Here is a 21,089-nt window from a genome sequence, read left to right as displayed (position 1 = left end):
TTAAGTGTCTTTCCTGATTAACCTATGATATGTAATAAAGATATAAATTCATTAAACCTCAAAATGTGTATAATCAAATCCAGCACCTTGTCTTCAACACACAATTTACATTTTCTTGTGAAAACCAGACAAGTTAACAGGATTTTGCTTTATTTTTGCTTTGTGCCAGTAGCGGTACATTAAAAAAAATAACAACTTTCCCAATAGAAAACAAATTCAAGATTACATTTTTAAATGGGGACCAGCAAGTTGTTTTGATCTCACTATGAGATATGTAATCTCCTGACATCAGGTTGAACTATTAAATGAGGATATACTGTACCCCAACTCTGGAGATAGGCACAAACAAATTAATCTTCATATGTTTAATCTTACAGACATATTAAATTCATTCCTGTAATTTATATAGCACCAATATATAAACATTGTCACAACAAGCCACTTTACAGTAAAACATACAGTAAATATGTCAAATTAGTCCAAACACAGCTTTTAAAACTTTTTGATAGAGCTTTAACATATTCTCCCCATTAGAAGGAAGTCATCTCCAGCAAAACCAGGCTTAGTGTGAACGGCCATCTGCCATTACCGACTACTACAACTGGTACAAGTAATAACACCAATAACTTTGATGGTGAAGTTCAACTGTTAATCATCATGTCTAAAGATTAGTATCCCATTTCCTAAATATCTGTTGTGCTTGACAAAACCTGGCAAAGTTGAGGAGTTGTGCAGACAGAGTAAAGCAAGGACAGTGAAAAAAATTTAATTGATTTTTTTTTTTTTGTGTGTGTGTGTTATCGCTCAGTCCTGGTCTACTATCATAATCATGAGTTGCAGCCCTCATAACTATGTACATGTTTCTGCAGAACTCCATGATGTGAGAAAGCTTCAAAGGAAACACTACACACAGGTGGTTTCTCTCCTGAATGGATTTTCATGTGATTTTCAAGATTACGCTTGAGTTCAAATCTGTTTTTACAGACATCGCAGCCAAATGGCCTGTCCTCAGAATGAAGTTTCATGTGTCGTTCCAACGATATTGCCTTTACAAAACATTTTCCACATTCACTACATCTAAATTGTTTGGTGTGAGCAGCCATGTGTGTTTTCAGTCCTGCAGAGTGCGAAAATCTTTTACTACAAACATGACAGGTAAAGGGTTTTTCCCCTGTGTGAACACGTATGTGACTCTTTAGACTATCTTTCCGTGAAAATCCTTTACTGCAAACTTGACAAACAAATGGTTTCTCGCCAGTGTGGACTCGCATGTGACTCTTTAGACTCTCTTTTTGTGAAAATCCTTGACTGCACACACTGCAAATAAAAGGTTTCTCACCAGTGTGAACCCGCATGTGACGGTGTAGGGTCTCTTTTAGTGAAAATCCTTGACTGCAAACACTACAAATAAACGGTTTCTCGCCCGTGTGAACACACATGTGACGGTTTAGATCCCATCTTTGTGAAAATCCTTTACTACAAACACTACAAATAAATGGTTTCTCTCTTGTGTGAACAAGCATGTGACTCTTTAGACCTTGTGGTAGTGAAAATCCTTTACAGCAAAGCGAACAAATGAAGGTTTTTTCGCCTGTGTGAACGCGTAAATGACTTTTTAGACTCTCTTTGTGTAAAAACCTTTTACTACAAATACCACAAACAAATGGTTTCTGTTCATTGTGCTTCCACATGTGCTTCTTAAGCCTTTCCTTTGTCTTTAATCCTGTGCCACAAATATCACAGGAAAAAGGCTTTTCTACGGAATGGAGTTTCATGTGAACTTTAAGATTTGTCTTTGTATAAAACTTTTTACAGCAAATATCACAAGTAAATGGTTTGTCTCCAGTGTGGACTCTCATATGTGTCTGAAGAGAACTCTTTACTCTAAATGCTTTACCACAAAGATCACAGCTATGTTTCACCTTTCCAGTGTGAACCATCATGTGAAATTTGACATAATCCTTACTTTTAAATCTTTTGTCACAAACAGTGCAACCAAATAGTTTCTCTTCAGCTTTTCCTTCAATCTGAGATGCAATTATGGAACACAGTTTAGACGTTTTATATCTTGTTGGAACAATCCTCTTGGTTTGATGAGACAAAGATACTAGAGCTGGGTTCCTGTCTGCTTCTAGTCCACCATAGTCCTGTACATCAGGTTCTGTTTCCATCTGTTCAGTTGAGCTACTGGTAGGAGCGTCAGTCTCTCTGTTGTCTTCAGTTTTGAGGTGATGAAGTGCTGATAACTGAGGTATCTCTTTACCCTCAATCTTCACAGTAAGCTGCTCTTCCTCCTGACTGCTCCACAGTTCCTCTTCTTCCACCTTCATATCGGGGGGTTCTGGGTCCTGCTGGTCCAAACTGGGGATCCAGTCAAGCGGAACCTTTTCTTTTATCACCAAAACCTGATGGACTGGAGACATTGAAACATTAATGACTGCTTGCAAACTATTTCAATGATTAAATAATTTAGAAAGGATATAGTTTGCACCCATTTGCTTTAGATATAAAACAATACCTGAAACATTAATCATAATCAACTTTTTGCCAAATTTATGGGTTCAGACAAGGAATTTGATTTCTGATTTCAATGATCCCATCATGTACAAAAAAACAGGCAGTTGAGCAGAACACCAAACTACAATCCATGACAGAAAACTGTTTTACAAGGGAAAAATTAAGAATAGGGGCAATATGTAAGTTTTTTTTAATACATACATTTCACTGGTGGACACAGTAATCTGCAGATAATTGATGGAACTAACTTTATGTTAAGAACATTTTAGCTTTAATTATGTTGGGTTTATACCAGTAAGGATGCTAACAACATTCACAAGATATTAGTCCGCTGTCTATGTCATTGTCTTGGCTCTCACTACACATCCACACAACAGTCATGTTTTTGTTTTCTAAATAACTCCAAGGAGAAGGCTTTAATGTTCCTAAATCAAGTCTCAAATTATTTTCACAAATACTTTTGGTTTTACAGCACTTTAAACACACTAGATGCCATTTAACTGTCTATCAGAAATTGCTAATTCTCCCAGAAAAAAAGCGTTGCTGCACAGACATGTTTAACTCTGCCCCTTTCAAGCTCGGAATCTTTGGAGACTAGAGAGTACTATATTTTAAACAAGACACAGCACATCTTTGTCACGTTTCCCAGTGAAGTAATGCATAATGGAGTTTACAAAACTGTGGGTCACTGTTGCTTTCCGCACAGCTGTACTTTCCCATGAGACCTTCCCAGAGCTGTAGCTATTAATAATTAGGAATGTAACATTCTGCAGTGCTGTTTTTCTCAACATCTACCACCATAGCAACAGGGCAGAGGAGTAAATTGGTAGCTCTAGAAGTTTTGTAAGAAGATATGTCATGATTTATGAGTATTGTCTTCATTTTATTGATTTATGTTGTGCACAATGATACATGTCAATGTAACACAGGTTAAATCTCATTAATAAAAGCTTTGTCATGTACAGGAGTCCTACAATAGAAATCAGCACTTTTATCTGACCAGATTCCCTTCTATCAAGTAAAAACATTAGAAGTCAACCGATACATCGGCCAGCCGATATTTTTGGCCGGCATTTGCATTTTTTTCTTGTATCGGTATTGGCACATATGTGCATGCGTTTGCCGATCCATTAGCACAATCAGCGGCCATGCCTTGACGTCACATGAAGTGCACATTGCCGCTCCCTCCCTGGTAGAGAGTGGCTGGTAATGTAAGAATGGTTGTAAGAGAACAAAAGTAAGTTTTGAGCTTTGATCGCTCAGTGAATTTGGGAAATGTTGCCACGACATTGTTTACTAATTCAGACAAGACTTAAGTTTATTGCCATATTCAACTATTTTCTACATCCCTGCTTTACAGCTGAACATATTCAAAATTTCTAAAAACTACAGTATTCACATGGTTGAAGGAATGATGCATTTATAAATCTCTTTATAATGTACCTTTTAGACATTAGATGAAGTTACAGATAGTTGAAGCTATTGAAAGCAGTTAATGGGAAAATAGCAGATATGCGACCGTCATACAGATAATTCACAGGCATCATGTATGTCACAGATGTGGCATATGGATAATGGGACTGATACCGGAACGGTCAGTTATCTCAGGGCAGCATGTACACTTGGACACATTATAGCCGAGTGGTGAAGGGTTTTCTTCTGACGACAATGGGAAGAGTGTGGAGGAGGAGCTAAGCTTCTAATAAAGACTCATCTGAGCAGCATTCTTGGCTTGCTCTGTCTTATCCTTTTTTCTATGTAAATACCGGTCAATAGAACCTCTGATTTGGAACATTTCTCTGGCTGGTTTAATTTAAAACTTCAGTTTCCAGAGTCATTTCCTAAAAACGAAGTATTCAATGTGTGAATGCATCCCTGGGGTAAAAGAACCAGACAGGTGCAGAAGCATCTAAAAGCCAACCGGGGTCTGTAGCTTTTACATACCTTTCAGTTCTCTAAATGAAAAGGTAGCACAAAATTAATAAGCAAAAATAAAGTGGCCTTTCATTAAACTAAATACTATCTAAGTAAACTAAAGATCCATGTTGAAATTTGTGGTTTAAAGAATAAATATCTTTTTCATCAGTAGGCTATTTTTAAATATTTAATTTCAAGAACCACTGTTAATTTGTAGGTAAACTCCGTTATGCAAGTGTTGGCCTGCCTACATGCAGCAATATGATACTCCATCATAAACCAAACCTCCCTTTAAGACTACATAAAATCTGTGTTCTGTTATTTATTTTTCTCTGGTCTTCTTCACAATCTTACCTGCTGTTTTAAACTGAATAGTCAGAATGAACCTTTTTGTTTTGGACTTGGACCTGTTAGAAATAATTTCTCCTTCTGGATTATGTGAGAGGTCCTGTAGATTAGTGACCAGTTTAGGCTTTACTCTAGCTCTGCTGCAGTGAAAGCTTTCATATTTACTGTAAAGATATAACAGATAAATAATCAACATGGCATTAAGATCTGCTTTCAGATCGTTACAACCAAGCAAAAACATCTGAGCTCATTAAGGGAGGAAAAACCAGACAACAAGGCTAGATTCACTAAAAAAAACAAATAAAAATAAAAATGTAAATGTGATGAAGAAACTTTCCCTTGTCACTGGCCTCTGATCATTGGTTTGACAAGTGGGTGCTTGGTCTCAGCTACTGTCAATTATGTTATTTATTTTTGGCTGTAGTTCATTTCATTGTGGCTAGTTTAATCCTCTAGCTTCCTGCTTTCAACCTGAATATCCGGATTGAAATTTCATGACTGTTTTCGATGCTTGGATTGTGTATGCAGACTTATGACGGACTGCTGACCTGTCCAGAGCTCACTTTGGCTTTACTGCGATAACTGCTCAGATATTTAAACATATACTTCCCCCACTACAGTAGATCTTTAGTAACCAACAACCAGAATTTAATTGATTCTACACAAACTAATGTGCGTCACTTACTGAGATCTTTGTTGTCTTGCTTCTGCTCCAGTTCTGATGAGGATGCTGCAGGTCTGGAGGACACCAAACTGAGTCCTCCAGGCTCCTCTGCTTCAACCTTCATTTCAGACATCCTAGATTTCACGATCTTTGTTTGCAACCTTCACATGTTCCTGTAGATCAAGGTTTCAGTCATATAACCTGTGTCGTCTGTTTTTGCTGTGTCCTAAAACCGGAATCAGACACAAATCAACATCTGATCAAATCAAGATGACCAGAAAATGTAAACAGCAGCAGAGCTAAAGTGATGCTGCAGAGCAGAGAGTCTGGTACCTTGGTCAGCAGCTCTGTGTCCTCTCTGGAACTGTCCCCAGTCTCTCGGTCCTCAGCTGGACAACAAGGTCAGAGGAGGAGTCCACAGAGGATGGAGTCTTCCCCGCAGTCTGATCAACTCGGAGTCTGGACTCGTTTCGTAGCTCTAAACCATGAACTTTTAGAGCTTTCACGTCGGTAACTCTGATTTACTCTCTGCTATTAGCAGCTTTAGCTTCACGGAGGCTAACAGTACAGATTACTAATGAATGCGAATTAATGTCTGTGTCGCAAAAAGGACAAAGGACTATCGAGTTAAGTCTGAGACTGACCTGTTTGAATAAAACAAGAGTGAACTGCTGCTTCAAAGGAGGCTGCAAGTTCCCTGGTTTGCATCCCAGACTGCCTGAGCAAGGGATGGGTTGAATGGAGAAAAGGATTTCACTGGCATGAACAGAGTTGCAATGACAATTAAAGACAAATATGACGTCGAAAAACTTTCAAGACATTTTTCGAAAGGCTTCTGGCTGCAGCAAACTACACAGTTAAAGGAGCTCTCGGAGAAGCGGAAGTGATACACAGGAAGTACATGGATTTTGGAGCAGAAACGCCTTCAAGAGGGGTTTAAAACATTAATTTTAACTTAAATGGAAAGCAGCAGAGCCCTGCTGTGCTTAAAAAAATACCTAAACCATTGCAAGATTTTAAAAGTTTCAGTAATGACAATAAATAACAATACATACAATTAGTGTTCTTACTCATACAGCGCCCCCTGCTGCTTCGGAGCCAGACTGCGCTCCTAATATCTGAAGCTGGGAAAAAAATGCACTTGCACTTAAGATGTTGTTTGTGATGTAGCCTATGTTGAGAATTAAAAATATATCTTAGTTGGGGTTACTGAGGAAAGCAGAGGGGGGTCTGTCCTTTCCTGCTCCAGCGTAAGATAAACATGGAGTTTTATTGCCCTGAGGGGGTGGTCAGCAGGAGAGGGGGTCAGTCATCCTACCTCTGAGCCATGCAGGAGGAGTTTAAAGTTAATAAAAGGAATGTCTTGGTAAAACTTACTTCAGACAGATAGACTTATCCACCGGTGAGAACAACATCTTGTAATGGTATGTAACTCTGTCTCCATATTTAATTTCTATGAATTAAATATGTATTTGAACCGTTCTACCTCTGATCAATGATTCCTTATTTTATTGTCAAATCTTAAACCGGGGTAAAAATGGGCCTTTAGCAGCGAAGCAGGATTAGGCCAAGAATAAAAATATCACAATTTGGTTAGCCGTGACCCGGATTTTGACATTAAGATGGAGGAACATTTTGAATTTGGGCACGAAGAAGTAATCACTTACAGCAAAACAGGGTCGACCCGAAAAAAAAGTAAGGAGATTTTGATTCTCCTATTGGCTAAAGATTAGATGTAGGCTAAATCAAGTGTTGCTGTAAATGAGAAGCTTTCTTCTCAAAATATCAGAGGCTGAACGGTATAACTAGGTTTGAATGGAATTTATGTTGAAACCGAGAAATGACTGAATGGGATTTATGTGTTTGTTTACGTCAGAAAAACTTAGAATTGGATATTAACCTAAATGCCAAGAAGCCTTGAAATGGTGAGGCGAAAAATAAAATAAAACGAAATAAAAAAGATAAAAACATAGACAAAAAAAAAGGGATATGTTCTAGGATTGGCCAAACGACAACCAGACTGACAAACTGGTAATTTTAGGGCTGAGGTGTGCGCTGCCTCTTGAGAACTAGGGACACTCAAAAAGTAGCAGGGAATAGGACGGCCGAGATACGTAACATCTTTAAGTTGAGGCTAAGAGCAGCAAGACCTTAAGAGTGAGCTGTTATAGAAAGATTAAAAAAAAGGGATCCCAGGAAAGCAATAGAAGTTTGTTTTCTAGTTTTCGAAAAACGGGGTTTTTCGAGAACACGACGATTAGACGAGGAGATTTTAACATAAGGAAACGTTTCGTCGAGTGGAAGGGTATTAAAAGGAGAAGACCCTCTGCGCGCGCCAGGCTGTCTGTCTTAAATGTTATATTTGTTATGTCTTGTCTGATGTTTTGAATGTCTCGGTAATATGGGATCCATGGTTTTGAGAGAAGGAGAGATTGGTTGAACCCTGCAACTCAGCGGAGAGTGGGGGTGTGTGTGTGTATGTGTGTGTGTGTCTTCATGAGGGTGTGAATTTCTCCGCGTGCATGGGCCTGAAGATTAGAGCAGTGACTGGGGTGCAGTTTAATTTTGTTAAGTAAAAGTGATAAGTAAAAATATGGGTGAAAATAAAAACTAAAGGGGAATTTGGAAATCATTGGAAAAAGGGTTGATGCATTAATAATGTTTGTTAAAGTGCAGAAGAACTTTCAATGCAGTAAAACGTTTGAGGTATTGGCTGCAAGCTGTATGTGTGAGTTGCATTGGAGAGCATGAACTGCTGCGTCTTGGTGAGTTTTGGAGAAAACTTTTTATTTTGAACTGTAGCCTAAAAGTTAGAAAGTGGTTAGAAGTTTGGAAAAGTTGTTGAAAATTTGGCTGAACATTGAACATCTGTTTGAGGCATTATAAATTGGGAAAACACAAAAAAGGGAAAATGCCTTCTGTTAGAGTGTAATTTTAACTAGCATTATCTATTGCAAAATAGCGTTTTAAAATGCCTAATGAATATATATACTTTCAGACATGAAATATAATTTGCGATTAAATAGTGATTAAATGGTTTTCATTGTTTGATAGCCCTAGTTATAATAGATAAATAAATAAATATAATTCATCAGACTTAAATCTAGCTGATTAATAGGGAGCAGGAAAATAGCCACCCTATAAACTTTTGCTCGCTTGCGGGCCTGGGAAAAAACACAAGTAAGCAGAACTACACAGAGTTAGAAGTTAAGGTTAAACTGTACCTTAATAGTGTGTGCAAACTGATATTGCGGTTGATTTGATCGATTTTGTTAACACTGCATTTAGTCATGAGTCAGTTTTGAAGTGATCCTTAAATGAACCAGCTAAAATTGAGGAATTTATGACTAATGTTATTGGTTTGCATTGTTTTATTATAGATACTGATATTGCAGAGCGCCAAAACCTAGTAGAAATAGACAATATTACGGGATCATCACAGGACGGTCCCCAAATTATTCATTATATGTAATCACATTTTCATGGTCCCACAAAATGCAGATGCCCTTGTTACACAGTAATTTAGAGCCCGAGGAATCTTTTTTTTTTTTGTTCATTTGGTAATGTGCAAATTCTGGTGAATGAACTTTTCAACATCAGTTGCTGGTGATTGTTCGTGGCCGGCAGTATTTGACTTAACAATTTACTGAACACAGGCGCATAACTGATTTTAGAGCTGTTTTAAAATGTACCTTTGGTGTTTTTTATATTTTTTTTTCCTTGATAGATGGAGTTACACAGCATTTTCTTTATACACTTTAGCAGAAGGTTCCTGAGTTTGACTGGGACTCTTGATATCTTCTGAAAAAAAAAAAAAAATCAGTAGGCTGGATCTAACACACAGGTGTGGATCCTAAATAAATCAGTCCAATTTAGGGGAATTATTTAGAGTAATAGTGTTACAACAACAAAAACAACGTGCCCTCTTCAATATCTCAGCTGATGAATTTCAATCTTGATACGCTCGCTCAGACAATATTTGATACACCATTTGCCTGTGACTCAAAGGAAGGGTGATACACAATGCTTGAGTTTGTTAATTACTAAAAGTTGGTAAAATTACAGTTATTGGAAAACAATATAGGAAGGAGTGACAGTAAGCAGCTTATTCCATTGAGAACTGTCTCTATTTTAATTTAAGGTGGGGGAGCTCCCTCCCCCCTGTTTTTCTTTTTCTATCTTAATTTTGTTACAGGTCTGTTCGTTCTGGAGTATGGACACGGCTGACATGAGATGCAGATCAGTGCCGATTTGGGGTTGGAAGAATGAAACTGAGCATTTACAGCCGATATGTGTGTCGTGGGGCACCCATCACATCTGGGACAGTTGCTTACGCTGGACACTGGGCCAAGGACTGTTTCACATCACTAAATCCTGGCAAGAAGTCCTAATACCACCTCACCTTCAAGAAGGTCAGTGCCCCATCTAGGGGATAACGCTCCCATGAACAATGTTTCCTCACCCTGGAACAATGGCCAACGCCTATGAACAGCACAGATCCTAAGCTGTCAAGGGAAAATGACTGTCTGCATACACTGGAGTTGAATGTCTCATCCAGTTTCTGAGTCGTGGACCAGAACTTTGTCACTGAGGTGCATCGACAGCGAATCACTGCAACACGTGGGGGACGAAATGTGGAGTTCCATACATGGAAGCTGTGAGTGCGAAGTCTAAACTCCAATCTCCTTTCTGTCTGATCTGCTGTACATGTCAGTCCAGTCCATCTCAAGGACCACAGACTGATAACAGACTTTTTGTTAAGGTAATTCAGACTTTCTACCACTATACTTCTGACCAAATTTAATGGAAAGTGATTTCTAATATTTTTTCTGTGTCTCCAACTTTTTTTTTTGAGCTTCGAGGCAAATGGATTGCTGCAGGTAATAACTTCTTAAGGCAGCCGATTGGGCAGATACGAACTCTACAGGTTTGCGGTTTTGAAAACTATACTACTGTCTCTTAAATTTTTTTATTATATAACTGATATGTTCCTTTTAAACATGAGTTTTAATTCTATTATGTCCAGGACCATATTGCTCATAATTGACAGCAGAAGGTGTATTTTACCATCACAATTATTAGCAGAAAATCCACTGGGGTGGGGATATTTTTCACATTTAGGGTTCTGTGATGCTGCAAGCTCACAGCTGCATGCCATAAATTTACAGACTGGAAGTTCTTATCAGCTTCTATGACGCAGGGGGCCTCTCACTAGCAGGCAAAGGGGTGATTTGGGTGAGACGTCTTGTTTCCTATTCATTGCAGAGATACACTTTTTAGGTTAAACGGATCTGTTAGGCTATTTCTTGATAACTCATAAGTATTGAGATTTTTCTATTGTACAATATAACTGTTGCATGCTAAAACTTATCAGATTTCCACCAGACTTTGCCGTTACTAGGTGTTTTATTCAGGTAAAACCCAATATTTTATCAGTATGTAAGTACCTTGGAACGTTCAGCATTCTCATACCATCAACTTGCTGTGAGCACATTAGAATAATCATTATTTCAATGGGTACACTGATCTTATACAACTTTTGATGGACTTCTTGTAGAACTGTGGGATTATGAAATTGCATTATGTTTTGATCTGAATCCGGGATATAGGGCAGTGTTTTTCATACTTCAATTCAGATAATTATTTGCAGTTAATTGATTCCCTGTGGTGACTAATACTATTCTTTGTTAATGTTTTGTAACAAAATTAATTTTGTTCCAAGCAGAGGGATATGACATAAACATTTATATGATAACACTATATTGTAAAGCTATACAGATCTTAAACTTTATATCAACCCTTGGCACAAGTAATTTAAGGGAAGGATTCTTGTGCAGGACACCACGGAGGTATGTAACTGCGTTGTAAATCAGATAACGGTTGTTTAAACAAAAAGAAACCCCCCACAAAAGACCTTACCCATGGCTCTCCGGAATGTTTGTTAAGTGACTCCCAAAACAGAACTGTAAATTACATTTAATTAGCGGAGTGTCAGACACCACGAATCTGCTACAGATAGATTATATGAGGGGGTTCTTGGAAAAAGGCTTAAACAGTTTAGGCAGGACAATAAAGTGAATGTTAAATTAAACAGAAAAACTACATAAACTACAAAAAACTGGATAAAACAGAGATAAACAGAGGGTAACTTAATGCATATTTAGTTTACTTTAAAATCATTGGTTTGTCAGGTAAGTTTGTTAAGGATTCAAAGCCACGTATATCTGTTGCAGTAAACTGGATCAGGATTTGTAACAACTGGATAAAACAAAATGAGGGTTTGCTTTTCCTCTCAGATTAAAAATAGGAACTTTTTTACAGCATAGACATCTGAGTAAATGGTACAGAAGTGAGGTGTGGTGACTGCTGAAAGGTTTTGTGTGGAGTGACTGCTGAATGGTAATCTTTAATCTTTAATCCAGAGAACATTCTGACATTCTTACAGGAAAATGTACTTTGATTTCAAATTAAATTAACTAATTTTGGATTCCACAGACATGGCGATTCCCACCGGAGGTATAAAGTTTTTGTGCAGGCATTCTCTTGCAGGACAATCAGAGGCCCAGCGTCAGGAAAGAGGAATTGCAATAAAATGTCTCATTAACTATTACATTTCTAAAATAGGTTTCTCATAGGCTGGAGGGGAAACAACAAGAAGGTTGGTTCAGATTAATGGGGAGAATTCTAAACACAATTGACTATAGTTCTGTGCACAGACGTAAATTGGAAATGGGGTGAAAAAGCTGTGAAGTGTTTTCTTGTGGGAGTGTTCAGTTAATTTCATTACAGGATATGATTCCATATGACTGAAAGGAGCTTTTCGGGACCAGAAGTCAACCTCCGGAATTACAGGTAGCACACGACATTTGATATTTAAACGATTGTCGTGTAAGTTTCAGGTTGTATTGGAGACATTACATTAGGAGAGTTCAGGAATGGGAGGGGGAGTTCAGTCACCCCCGACTTCGGAGTGCACGCTAAGGTTATCGACAAGCAGATGTGGTGGGCCAGAGGTCAGGGGCCCATCAGACTCCAGGAGCCGTGTGTACCAGTCACCAGAGAGTTCCAGGGAGACATCACCGGAACAACTTATCTCGCAGAGCCACCCACGGAGGGGCAGCTGGAATTTTATTTTGTTTTCGTTTTTTATTTTTAATAAAGATTAACATACAGTTCTGTGGAGACCGCGGTTGGAACACTGACTCTTTACACCATCTTCTTTAAAGGCGAGAAGAAGACATCTTCGAGATGCAAGACATCATGACAACAATTGAATGCATTGTGTAAAAAAGAAAAAAAGAAAATGAGAGTTTTGTAACCACTGCATATGTCTTATAAGTTCCATATTCATAAGGTGTTCAATATTAGTATTGTTAGAATCTTGGTTTTGCATTGCATGAAAATCTGTTTTTTATTCTGTGGTTTGATCTGAGTGTAGTGCTTTCATGGGTTATCTTTATTTCTAAGAAGCATTTTGTTAATCTAGGTTAGGACTCTTAAAGTCATATTTAGATCATATAATAGTTTCTGGTAGTTGCACATTTATCTTAGCCTTGCACCTCTCGGATAAAGGTGCTTACTTTTCTTAATTCTAGTAGGTTAGAGATTCAGATAGGTTTAGTAGCTTTTTAGCTTATACTTGAGTTATTTTACATTTAAGGGGAACATTTGAACTTCATTTGATTTCATAAGTCGCCAACAGAGGGGACAGTGGGTTACAATATTACATCTTACTATTTACATTTTGTTTAAGGGTTTCAAGACATAGACTTAGTTTAGCCTAGTTATTGGTTTGATCCTTGAGGGATCAAAACAGAGGGGTTGTTGAGAATTAAAAATATATCTTAGTTGGGGTTACTGAGGAAAGCAGAGGGGGGTCTGTCCTTTCCTGCTCCAGCGTAAGATAAACATGGAGTTTTATTGCCCTGAGGGGGTGGTCAGCAGGAGAGGGGGTCAGTCATCCTACCTCTGAGCCATGCAGGAGGAGTTTAAAGTTAATAAAAGGAATGTCTTGGTAAAACTTACTTCAGACAGATAGACTTATCCACCGGTGAGAACAACATCTTGTAATGGTATGTAACTCTGTCTCCATATTTAATTTCTATGAATTAAATATGTATTTGAACCGTTCTACCTCTGATCAATGATTCCTTATTTTATTGTCAAATCTTAAACCGGGGTAAAAATGGGCCTTTAGCAGCGAAGCAGGATTAGGCCAAGAATAAAAATATCACACCTACCAACTATGTTAAGGTTGTGAATAAATTAACATAATACTTTAATTTACATCCACCCTTCTACTATTGAATGGATTTGAAGAGCGTCCTCAGCACTCCCCCTGTGAACCTTACCACAGATACCCTACAATAAAAATCCATGTGCTCCTCCAAGCTGACCAGCCATGGGTGCTCAGGTGGAACTTCAGAGACAACATGGCGGTGCCAGTTTTGACCAAAACCAACAAAAATCAACCAACAAACTTGATCAACACTATTGTCACTTCTTTAATGTAAAAAGCAAACTTTTATATATATACTTTTATATAGAGACATTTTTTTTCCTCTCAATCCACAGTATATATGTGGACACACTGTATATACCTCATGCACCTCTTCCTCCTTTAAGCACCTTCTTTTGATTATTGAGCCGATGTGGCAAGTGAATTTCTCCACTGTGGTGAGATCAATAAAGTATATCGTATATCATATATATATATATATATATATATATATATATATATATATATATATATATATAGATAGATAGATAGCAGAAGTATTAACAACAACAAACATTACCTTACTCCATCAGCAACTGTATGCTGCTCTGGCCGGCTGGAAATAAATACCATGTCAGGTACACTGCCTGGTTTCACACAACACAAAAGATGTCAGAGACACAGCATATTGACAACTAAGGTATATTCACACTTACCATGATCCTTGGTTTGTGCCAGCTCTGCTCCATTTAGGTATCACTCAGATCAGGTGGAACAGCTGTCAGGCTTAGAGCAGAGTAGTGTGCTGTCTGAAACAGCAGGGCAACATTATGGTTGCAAAGCACAGTTCAAGCCACACAAGACAATGAGGCTTCTGCCATCTTCACTGGGGAGCAGTCTTCAAACACAATTTAAACATAAAATAAACTGTGAGCAAATGTTGTGCAAATAATACCTTATTATCTTACAGAAAATGAGAATACAGTGAGCAGGCAAGCTAGTACTTACTACGCAATAAAGGTGATATATAATAAATAATTCTCATAATACTACAACCAGCAGTTGCACAAATAATTTTGTCTAACAAAGGATTTACAACTAGGCTTTTTATTACCTCTCTGACTTTTCAAATTTCAAATAACCCCAGTAACATAAACAGAAAACACTGAACAAAAAAAAAGGTTTATTTCGCTTCCGAGCTTGCCCAGTTGGTCTTTCATGTCCTCCTCCAGGTTTGTTAATTCCTTAATTTCTGATTTTAGCATACCCTTCCCCACTACCTCCCTGACCACCTGTCTGAGTGTAGAAGGTGAGGCCTCGTCACCCATTTTCTCATCTTCTTGTCCTAAGCGTGTTCCACGCGCTTTATTCTCGTGTCGCCTTTCTGAGCTCCGAGATGGGACTCTCCCCTTCTTGTTTTTATCCCCGCTCATTATTCTTGAGTAACGTAGCTTTTAACACGCATGAAACTTGAATTTTGGAGGTCATTCATCAGGTCTCTCTGTGTAGTTCTGGGACTTTTGCTCTTCATTCTTATGATCATTTTGACCCCACAGGATGTGTGTGTGGGGCCCCAGATTGTGAGAGATTGTCAGTGGTTTTGTATCACTTCCATTTTCTCACAATTGCTTTCACAGTTGATTTATTTATTCACACCAACCTGTTGGCCTATTGTAGATGCACTCTTTCCAGCCTGGTGCAGGTCTACAACTTTCTCCCTGGTGTCCTCCGACAACTCATTGGTCTTGGCCATGATTGAGTTTGTCTATGAAGGCCAGACATCTGCCTTGTTTGCAGGGAACCACATATTTATTTTCCACCATAATTTACAAATAAATTCTTTAAAAATCCTACAATGTGATTTCCTGGATTTCTTTTCTCATTTTATCTTTCATAGTTGACGTGTACCTATGATGAAAATAACAGACCGCTCTCATCTTTCTAAGTAGGAGAACTTGCATAATCAGTGGTTCACTAGATACTTTTTCCCTTTAACTATTTATGTTATTATTTTCCATGTGCTCAACCATTCTGAACATATCAATTTAATTCATATTAATTTATATTGTGCCAATCCATACAAACATTTTTATTTCAAGGCACTTGAAATAAATAAAAAAAAACATTTTAAAAACAATGATCTTTCAAAACAAAACATTTATCCACAGGGTCAAATTGAAGAAAAAAGTAACTTTGCTGCGGTGTGGCTGTGCAATGCCAACATTTCTGCTACAATCATAAACAAAAATACAGTCTGATTGCTGGGTGACCTGTTTTCAGGTTGCAGTTTATTCCGGACAGATTAGGTTTCATACAAAAGACAATATGAGCATGTTGCTGAGAGTGTAATGGATGGAAAATATTATGACTACTACAACTGTGGTATAATAATACCAAGAACTTTATTGCGGATGTTAAGCTCTTAATTCAGAGGTTCATAGCTCAAGACTGGGATCATATTTCATAAATTTCTGTTCTTCTTGAAACAACTGGCAAAATTGTGAAAATTTATGAAGCAAATTAACATAAAATCGTAATCGTACAGCCAAAAAACCTGGCATGATTTTTTTTTGTCATATTGCTCAACTCTGGTCTAATATCAATCATTAGCTGCATTCCTCATCACCATTTATATGTTTCTGCAGAACTCCATGTTGTGAAAATGCTTCACAGGAAACGCTACACACAGGTGGTTTCTCTCCTGAATGGATTTTCATGTGACGATCAAGATGACACTTATGCTCAAATCTGTTTTTACAGACATCGCAGCCAAATGGCCGCTCTTCAGAGTGAAGTATCATGTGTCGTTCCAACTGCATTGCCTTCACAAAACATTTTCCACACTCACTACAGCTAAATTGTTTGGTGTGAAGAGCCATGTGTCTTTTCAGAACTCCAGAGTGGGTAAATCCTTTATGACAAAGACGACAGGTAAACGGTTTCTCGCCCGTGTGAACGCGCATGTGACGATTTAAACCCTGCTTTCCTGAAAATCCTTTACAGCAAATACTACAAATAAACGGTTTCTCGCCTGTGTGAACAGACATGTGAGTCTTTAGACCCTCTTTGTGTGAAAATCCTTTACTGCAAACAATGCAAATAAAGGGTTTATCACCTGTGTGAACATAAAGGTGACGCTTCAGTTCCCCTTTTCTTGAAAATCCTTTACTACAAACACTACAAATAAAAGGTTTCTCTCCTGTGTGAACACGCATGTGACTCTTCAGTTCCCCCTTTCGTGAAAATCCTTTACTGCAAACATTGCAAATAAACGGCTTTTCGCCCGTGTGATTGTACATGTGACGGTTTAGATCCCCTTTTCGAGAAAATCCTTGACTGCAAGCACTACAAATAAATGGTTTTACTCTTGCATGAACATGCATGTGACCATTTAGACTTTGTAGTCGGGAAAATCCTTTACTACAAAGGGAACAAATGAATGGTTTTTCTCCATTGTGAACACGCAAATGAGTTTTTAGATTCTCTTTTCGTACAAAGCTTTTACTACAAATACCACAAACAAATGGTTTCTCTCCGTTGTGCCTCTCCATATGATTCTTAAGCCTTTCCTTTGTCTTAAATCCTGTGCCACAAATATCGCAGGAAAAAGGGGTTTCTAGGGAATGAAGCCTCATGTGAAGTTTAAGTTTTGTCTTTGCATAAAACCTTTTACAACAAACGTCACAGGCAAATGGTTTCTCTCCAGTGTGGAGTCTCATGTGTGTCTGAAGGGAACTTTTTACTCGAAATGCTTTACCACAAAGATCACAGCTATATTTCACATTTCCAGTGTGAACCTTCATGTGTGATTTGACGGAATCCTCACGCTTAAACCTTTTGTCACAAAAACTGCAACCAAATGGATGCTCTTCAGCTTTTACTCCAATCTGAGATGTAACTTTAGAATACAGTTTAGATGTTTTACCTCCTTTTTGGACAATCATTTCTGTTTGATGAGAAAAACATACTGAATATGGCTTCCTGTCAGGTTCTGGTCCTCCACAGTCCTCTCCGTCAGGTTCTGTTTCCTTCTGTTCAGTTGAGCTGCTGATTTGACCTTCAGTCTCTTTGTTGTCTTCTGTTTTGAGGTGATGAAGCTGTGATAACTGAGTTTTTTCCGCATCCTCTAGCTTCACAAAAAGCTGTTCTTCCTCCAGACTGATCCACTGTTCCTCCTTTTCCTTCTTTATGTGGAGTGGTTCTGGGTCCTGCTGGTCCAAAATGGGGCTCCAATCACAAGGATCCTCTTCTGTTTTCACCAAAACCTGAGGGACTGGAGACACTGAGACATTAATGACTTCTTGCAAAAAAATTTAATGGTTAAATAATTTAGATATATAAAAAGGTTTTATACTGTTTGCTTAAAACATGAAAGAATACCTGAAACAATAAATATTCAGAATTTGAGATTTTAAATGAGAATCTTATTTATATTAAACTTTATTTATTTAAAAAAGAAAAAGTGTGGTACAACTTTACAATAAGGCTCCCCTTGTAGATGGCTAATAAATAGTTTATAGATTTGTTATTAATTAATCTGTAAACACTGACTCATTCATAAGTGTTTATTATGTATTAAGGGCGAGCAAGAGACAAAACTGACCGGTTTGTGCTTATAAGGTATTAACTTAGTTTGAAATGTTAAATATAAGCAACTCTTGATAAAATATATAGCTGAACAGCTTACAACACACTATTTGGCAAGAATATGGTAAAAAAAAAAAAAAAAAAAAGAAAGAAAAGAAAGAAAGAAAGAAAGAAAGAAAAATAATCTGCATGGCATAAGTATCTGCTTTCAGGTCATTGAAACAAGCAGAAAACAAGGCTAGAGTCAGTACAAACCAACAGGTTGTGGTAAAGAAGCTATTTCTTATTCTGCTGTTCTAGTCACTGGCCTCTAACCAACGGTCTGACATGTCGGTGCTCAGTTTCAGCTTCTGTCAATTAGTTTTTTTTATGCTTGGCTGTTGTTCAATTCTCTCTGGTCTGTTTATTGTTCTAGCTTCCTGCTTTTAAACATAAATAGATTGAAGCTTTGTGATTGTTTTGAAACAGGAGTGGTTAGAAGCTATTTCTGCTGTTGGATTATATATGCAGACCTTTGATGCATGGGTGTAATTGACGCATTATTTGCATTCTTAAAGGAAGCAGGGACACGTCATGCTATTTTTCATGATCTTGATTAAATTAGCACATCTGTTACAGTTGACTAAAATGTGGATTTGTTTAGCGTTGGGTCACTTTCTATGTTCATGGCAATAAATTAAACTATGAAGGTTACAGCCCTGTTACCTTGTCTCTCCCATTCCATATTGTGTGATAAGTAATTATTTGTTTACAGGAATGTTTTTTAAGCAAACATCTTCAAGTTGGAAGCTAAAACTTTAGATTTTGTTAATAATAATAAAAAAGTAGGCCGCCCGATGCAGCACTGTTGCTGTTGGTGATTATGTGGTTCCTTAGCCACTGGAGAGGTGCGAGAGGATGATAAATCACTCAATACTGAAACAATAAGTCCCCCCTCACTTCAGAGAGGATGGTTACATCCTTGCTTTGATGAACTGCTGACCTGTCCAGAGCATACTTTGGGTCTGCTGCAATGATTGCTGGGATATTTATACATTTATTTACCACTTTGATACTTCCTCCACTACAACAGATCTTTACTAACCCAGAGCCCAAGTTTATTTTATTGATTCCACAGAAACTAATGTGTGTCACTTACTGAGATCTTTGTTGTCTTGTTTCTGCTCCAGTTCTGATGAGGATGCTGCAGGTCTGGAGGACACCAAACTGGGTTCTCCATGGTCCTCTGCTTCAACCTTCATCATCTCAGACATCCTCTGCACACTTGGGATTCTTCTCTTAACAATCTGTGTTTGCAACCTTCACGTGTTCTAGTATATCAGGGTTACAGGTCATATAACCTGTATCTTGTTTTGCTGTGTGCTGAAACTGAAATCAGACATAAATCAACATCTGATCGGATAGAGTATTAACAGGAAATGTAAACAGTAGCAGAGCTGAAGTGATGCTGCAGAGCAGAGAGTCTGGTACCTTGGTCAGCAGCTCTGTGTCCTCTCTGGAACTGTCCCCAGTCTCTCGGTCCTCTTTTGAAAAGGAGGAAACATCTGCTGTTTAACAGATTTAATTTCCACGGAAGCTAATAGTACAGATTACTAATTACTTTGTGTGCAACAAAAGGTCTAAAGATAATCAGGGGTTCAAAATAGACTTATAAAAGTGACATCCGCAGGCAGACTGTCGACCTAAGTCTGAGAGCTCAACCACAGATCTGTTTTACGCAAGCAGGAGTTTAAAGTGAGGCGTTGCGTCCAGTGGAGGCTGCAAGTTCCCCGGTTTGAATCCTACAGACTGGCTGAGCAACGGATGGGTAAATACAGAGGACGGATTTCATTAGAATGTGCAAGACTACAACGAAAAGCAAAGACAATTGTGATGTTAAAAAAACGTACAAGACCTTTTTTCGCGAGGCATTTGGCTGCAAACACGGATCGAGAGGAGCTCCACAAGAAGCGGAAGTGATACATAGGAATAAGCGTTTCCGCCTCAAAAGCCTTCACTAAGGTTATAAAGAATTAAAAATGAAGCTATCTGCCAAACAGCAGACATCTGCCGTACTTAAAAACGCCCGAACCATCGCAAGATTTCTAAAGTTTCTATAAAGACGATAAATAACATCAAAATACAAATGTCTTATTCCCCCTACAGCGCCCCCTGCTGCTTCGGAGCCAGAGGTGCTCCAGATATCTGAATGGGAACAGCAGAGGACTTCATCGACTGCTTTTAGAAAGCTGAAATCCCAAGTCTCTTTATAGTAAAAATACGGTTCGTTTGATAAACATAAACAAACTAAAATAAGTCAAAATACAATTTTTAAAACTCGGAAGCAAACAGAAAAGAGTGTTGTGTCTCTGTTAGACAGACTTTAATATAAATGAGGCAAGCTAATTTACATAACAAGGCAGAACACAGAAAATTCACAACTTAAGATAAGAATATCATCCTCTGGAACAGTGCATTCCTTCATAGTCTATAGTTGGCATTTTTAACATTTCACACTAAATGTGACAAAATGCACTAAAGGTGAAGAAATTGACAGTAAAAAAAAAAATTTGTTGCATTTTTACATTCAGCACCCCATAAGGCACACATTAGAGACATGGCAATAACCTTGAAGATAAACCTGAAAAGCATTAATTCAACAGGTATTCACGTGCATTTCACTTTCATAAAATGTTTGAAACCTTTTGCAGTCATCCCACCTCCAGCATGGCTTATGGAAAAATAAGTTGTCCATAAAACAGATGGAACTAAATTTGACACAGAAGGGAGCACAAAGTCTGTGCATGATCACACAAAGGCATACGTTTAAATTCACAAAGCCTGAGTCAGTTTCCTCAA

General features: G+C 38.0%; 2 protein-coding genes across 8 annotated transcripts in view; both read right to left on the bottom strand.

Annotated features, from left to right (window-relative positions):
- Window positions 1-20,356, bottom strand: part of LOC118556027 (gastrula zinc finger protein XlCGF57.1-like) — a 28,420-nt gene extending 8,064 nt beyond the window's left edge. Inside the window, exons 1-3 of one of the 2 annotated variants that reach the window (XM_021308112.2) lie at window positions 19,722-20,344; window positions 19,390-19,619; window positions 16,195-17,937 (exon numbers count right to left, since the gene is read on the bottom strand). In XM_021308112.2, the coding sequence (XP_021163787.2) occupies window positions 16,271-17,937; window positions 19,390-19,504 (1,782 nt within the window). In that variant the 5' untranslated portion in view covers window positions 19,505-19,619; window positions 19,722-20,344 and the 3' untranslated portion in view covers window positions 16,195-16,270. Of the gene's footprint in view, window positions 1-16,194; window positions 17,938-19,389; window positions 19,620-19,721 lie in introns of those variants that run through there. The other variant, XM_036142267.1, reaches the window with a different exon arrangement.
- Window positions 1-21,089, bottom strand: part of LOC110366528 (gastrula zinc finger protein XlCGF57.1-like) — a 103,751-nt gene that overhangs the window by 49,268 nt on the left and 33,394 nt on the right. Inside the window, exons 1-4 of one of the 6 annotated variants that reach the window (XM_036142248.1) lie at window positions 6,091-6,343; window positions 5,780-5,936; window positions 5,468-5,672; window positions 774-2,413 (exon numbers count right to left, since the gene is read on the bottom strand). The exons of 1 other annotated variant lie outside the window; for it this stretch is intronic. In XM_036142248.1, coding sequence (XP_035998141.1) covers window positions 828-2,413; window positions 5,468-5,579 — 1,698 coding nt within the window. In that variant the 5' untranslated portion in view covers window positions 5,580-5,672; window positions 5,780-5,936; window positions 6,091-6,343 and the 3' untranslated portion in view covers window positions 774-827. Of the gene's footprint in view, window positions 1-773; window positions 2,414-5,467; window positions 5,673-5,779; window positions 6,345-21,089 lie in introns of those variants that run through there. 4 more of the 6 variants (XM_036142249.1, XM_036142247.1, XM_036142261.1 and 1 more) reach the window with 4 other exon arrangements.

The sequence above is a fragment of the Fundulus heteroclitus genome, chromosome 10 (assembly GCF_011125445.2).
Source record: "Fundulus heteroclitus isolate FHET01 chromosome 10, MU-UCD_Fhet_4.1, whole genome shotgun sequence".
Classification (NCBI taxonomy): Eukaryota; Metazoa; Chordata; class Actinopteri; order Cyprinodontiformes; family Fundulidae; genus Fundulus; species Fundulus heteroclitus.
The sequence above is the reverse complement of the archived record's forward strand: the minus strand, read 5'-3'. Positions and strand labels throughout refer to the sequence as shown.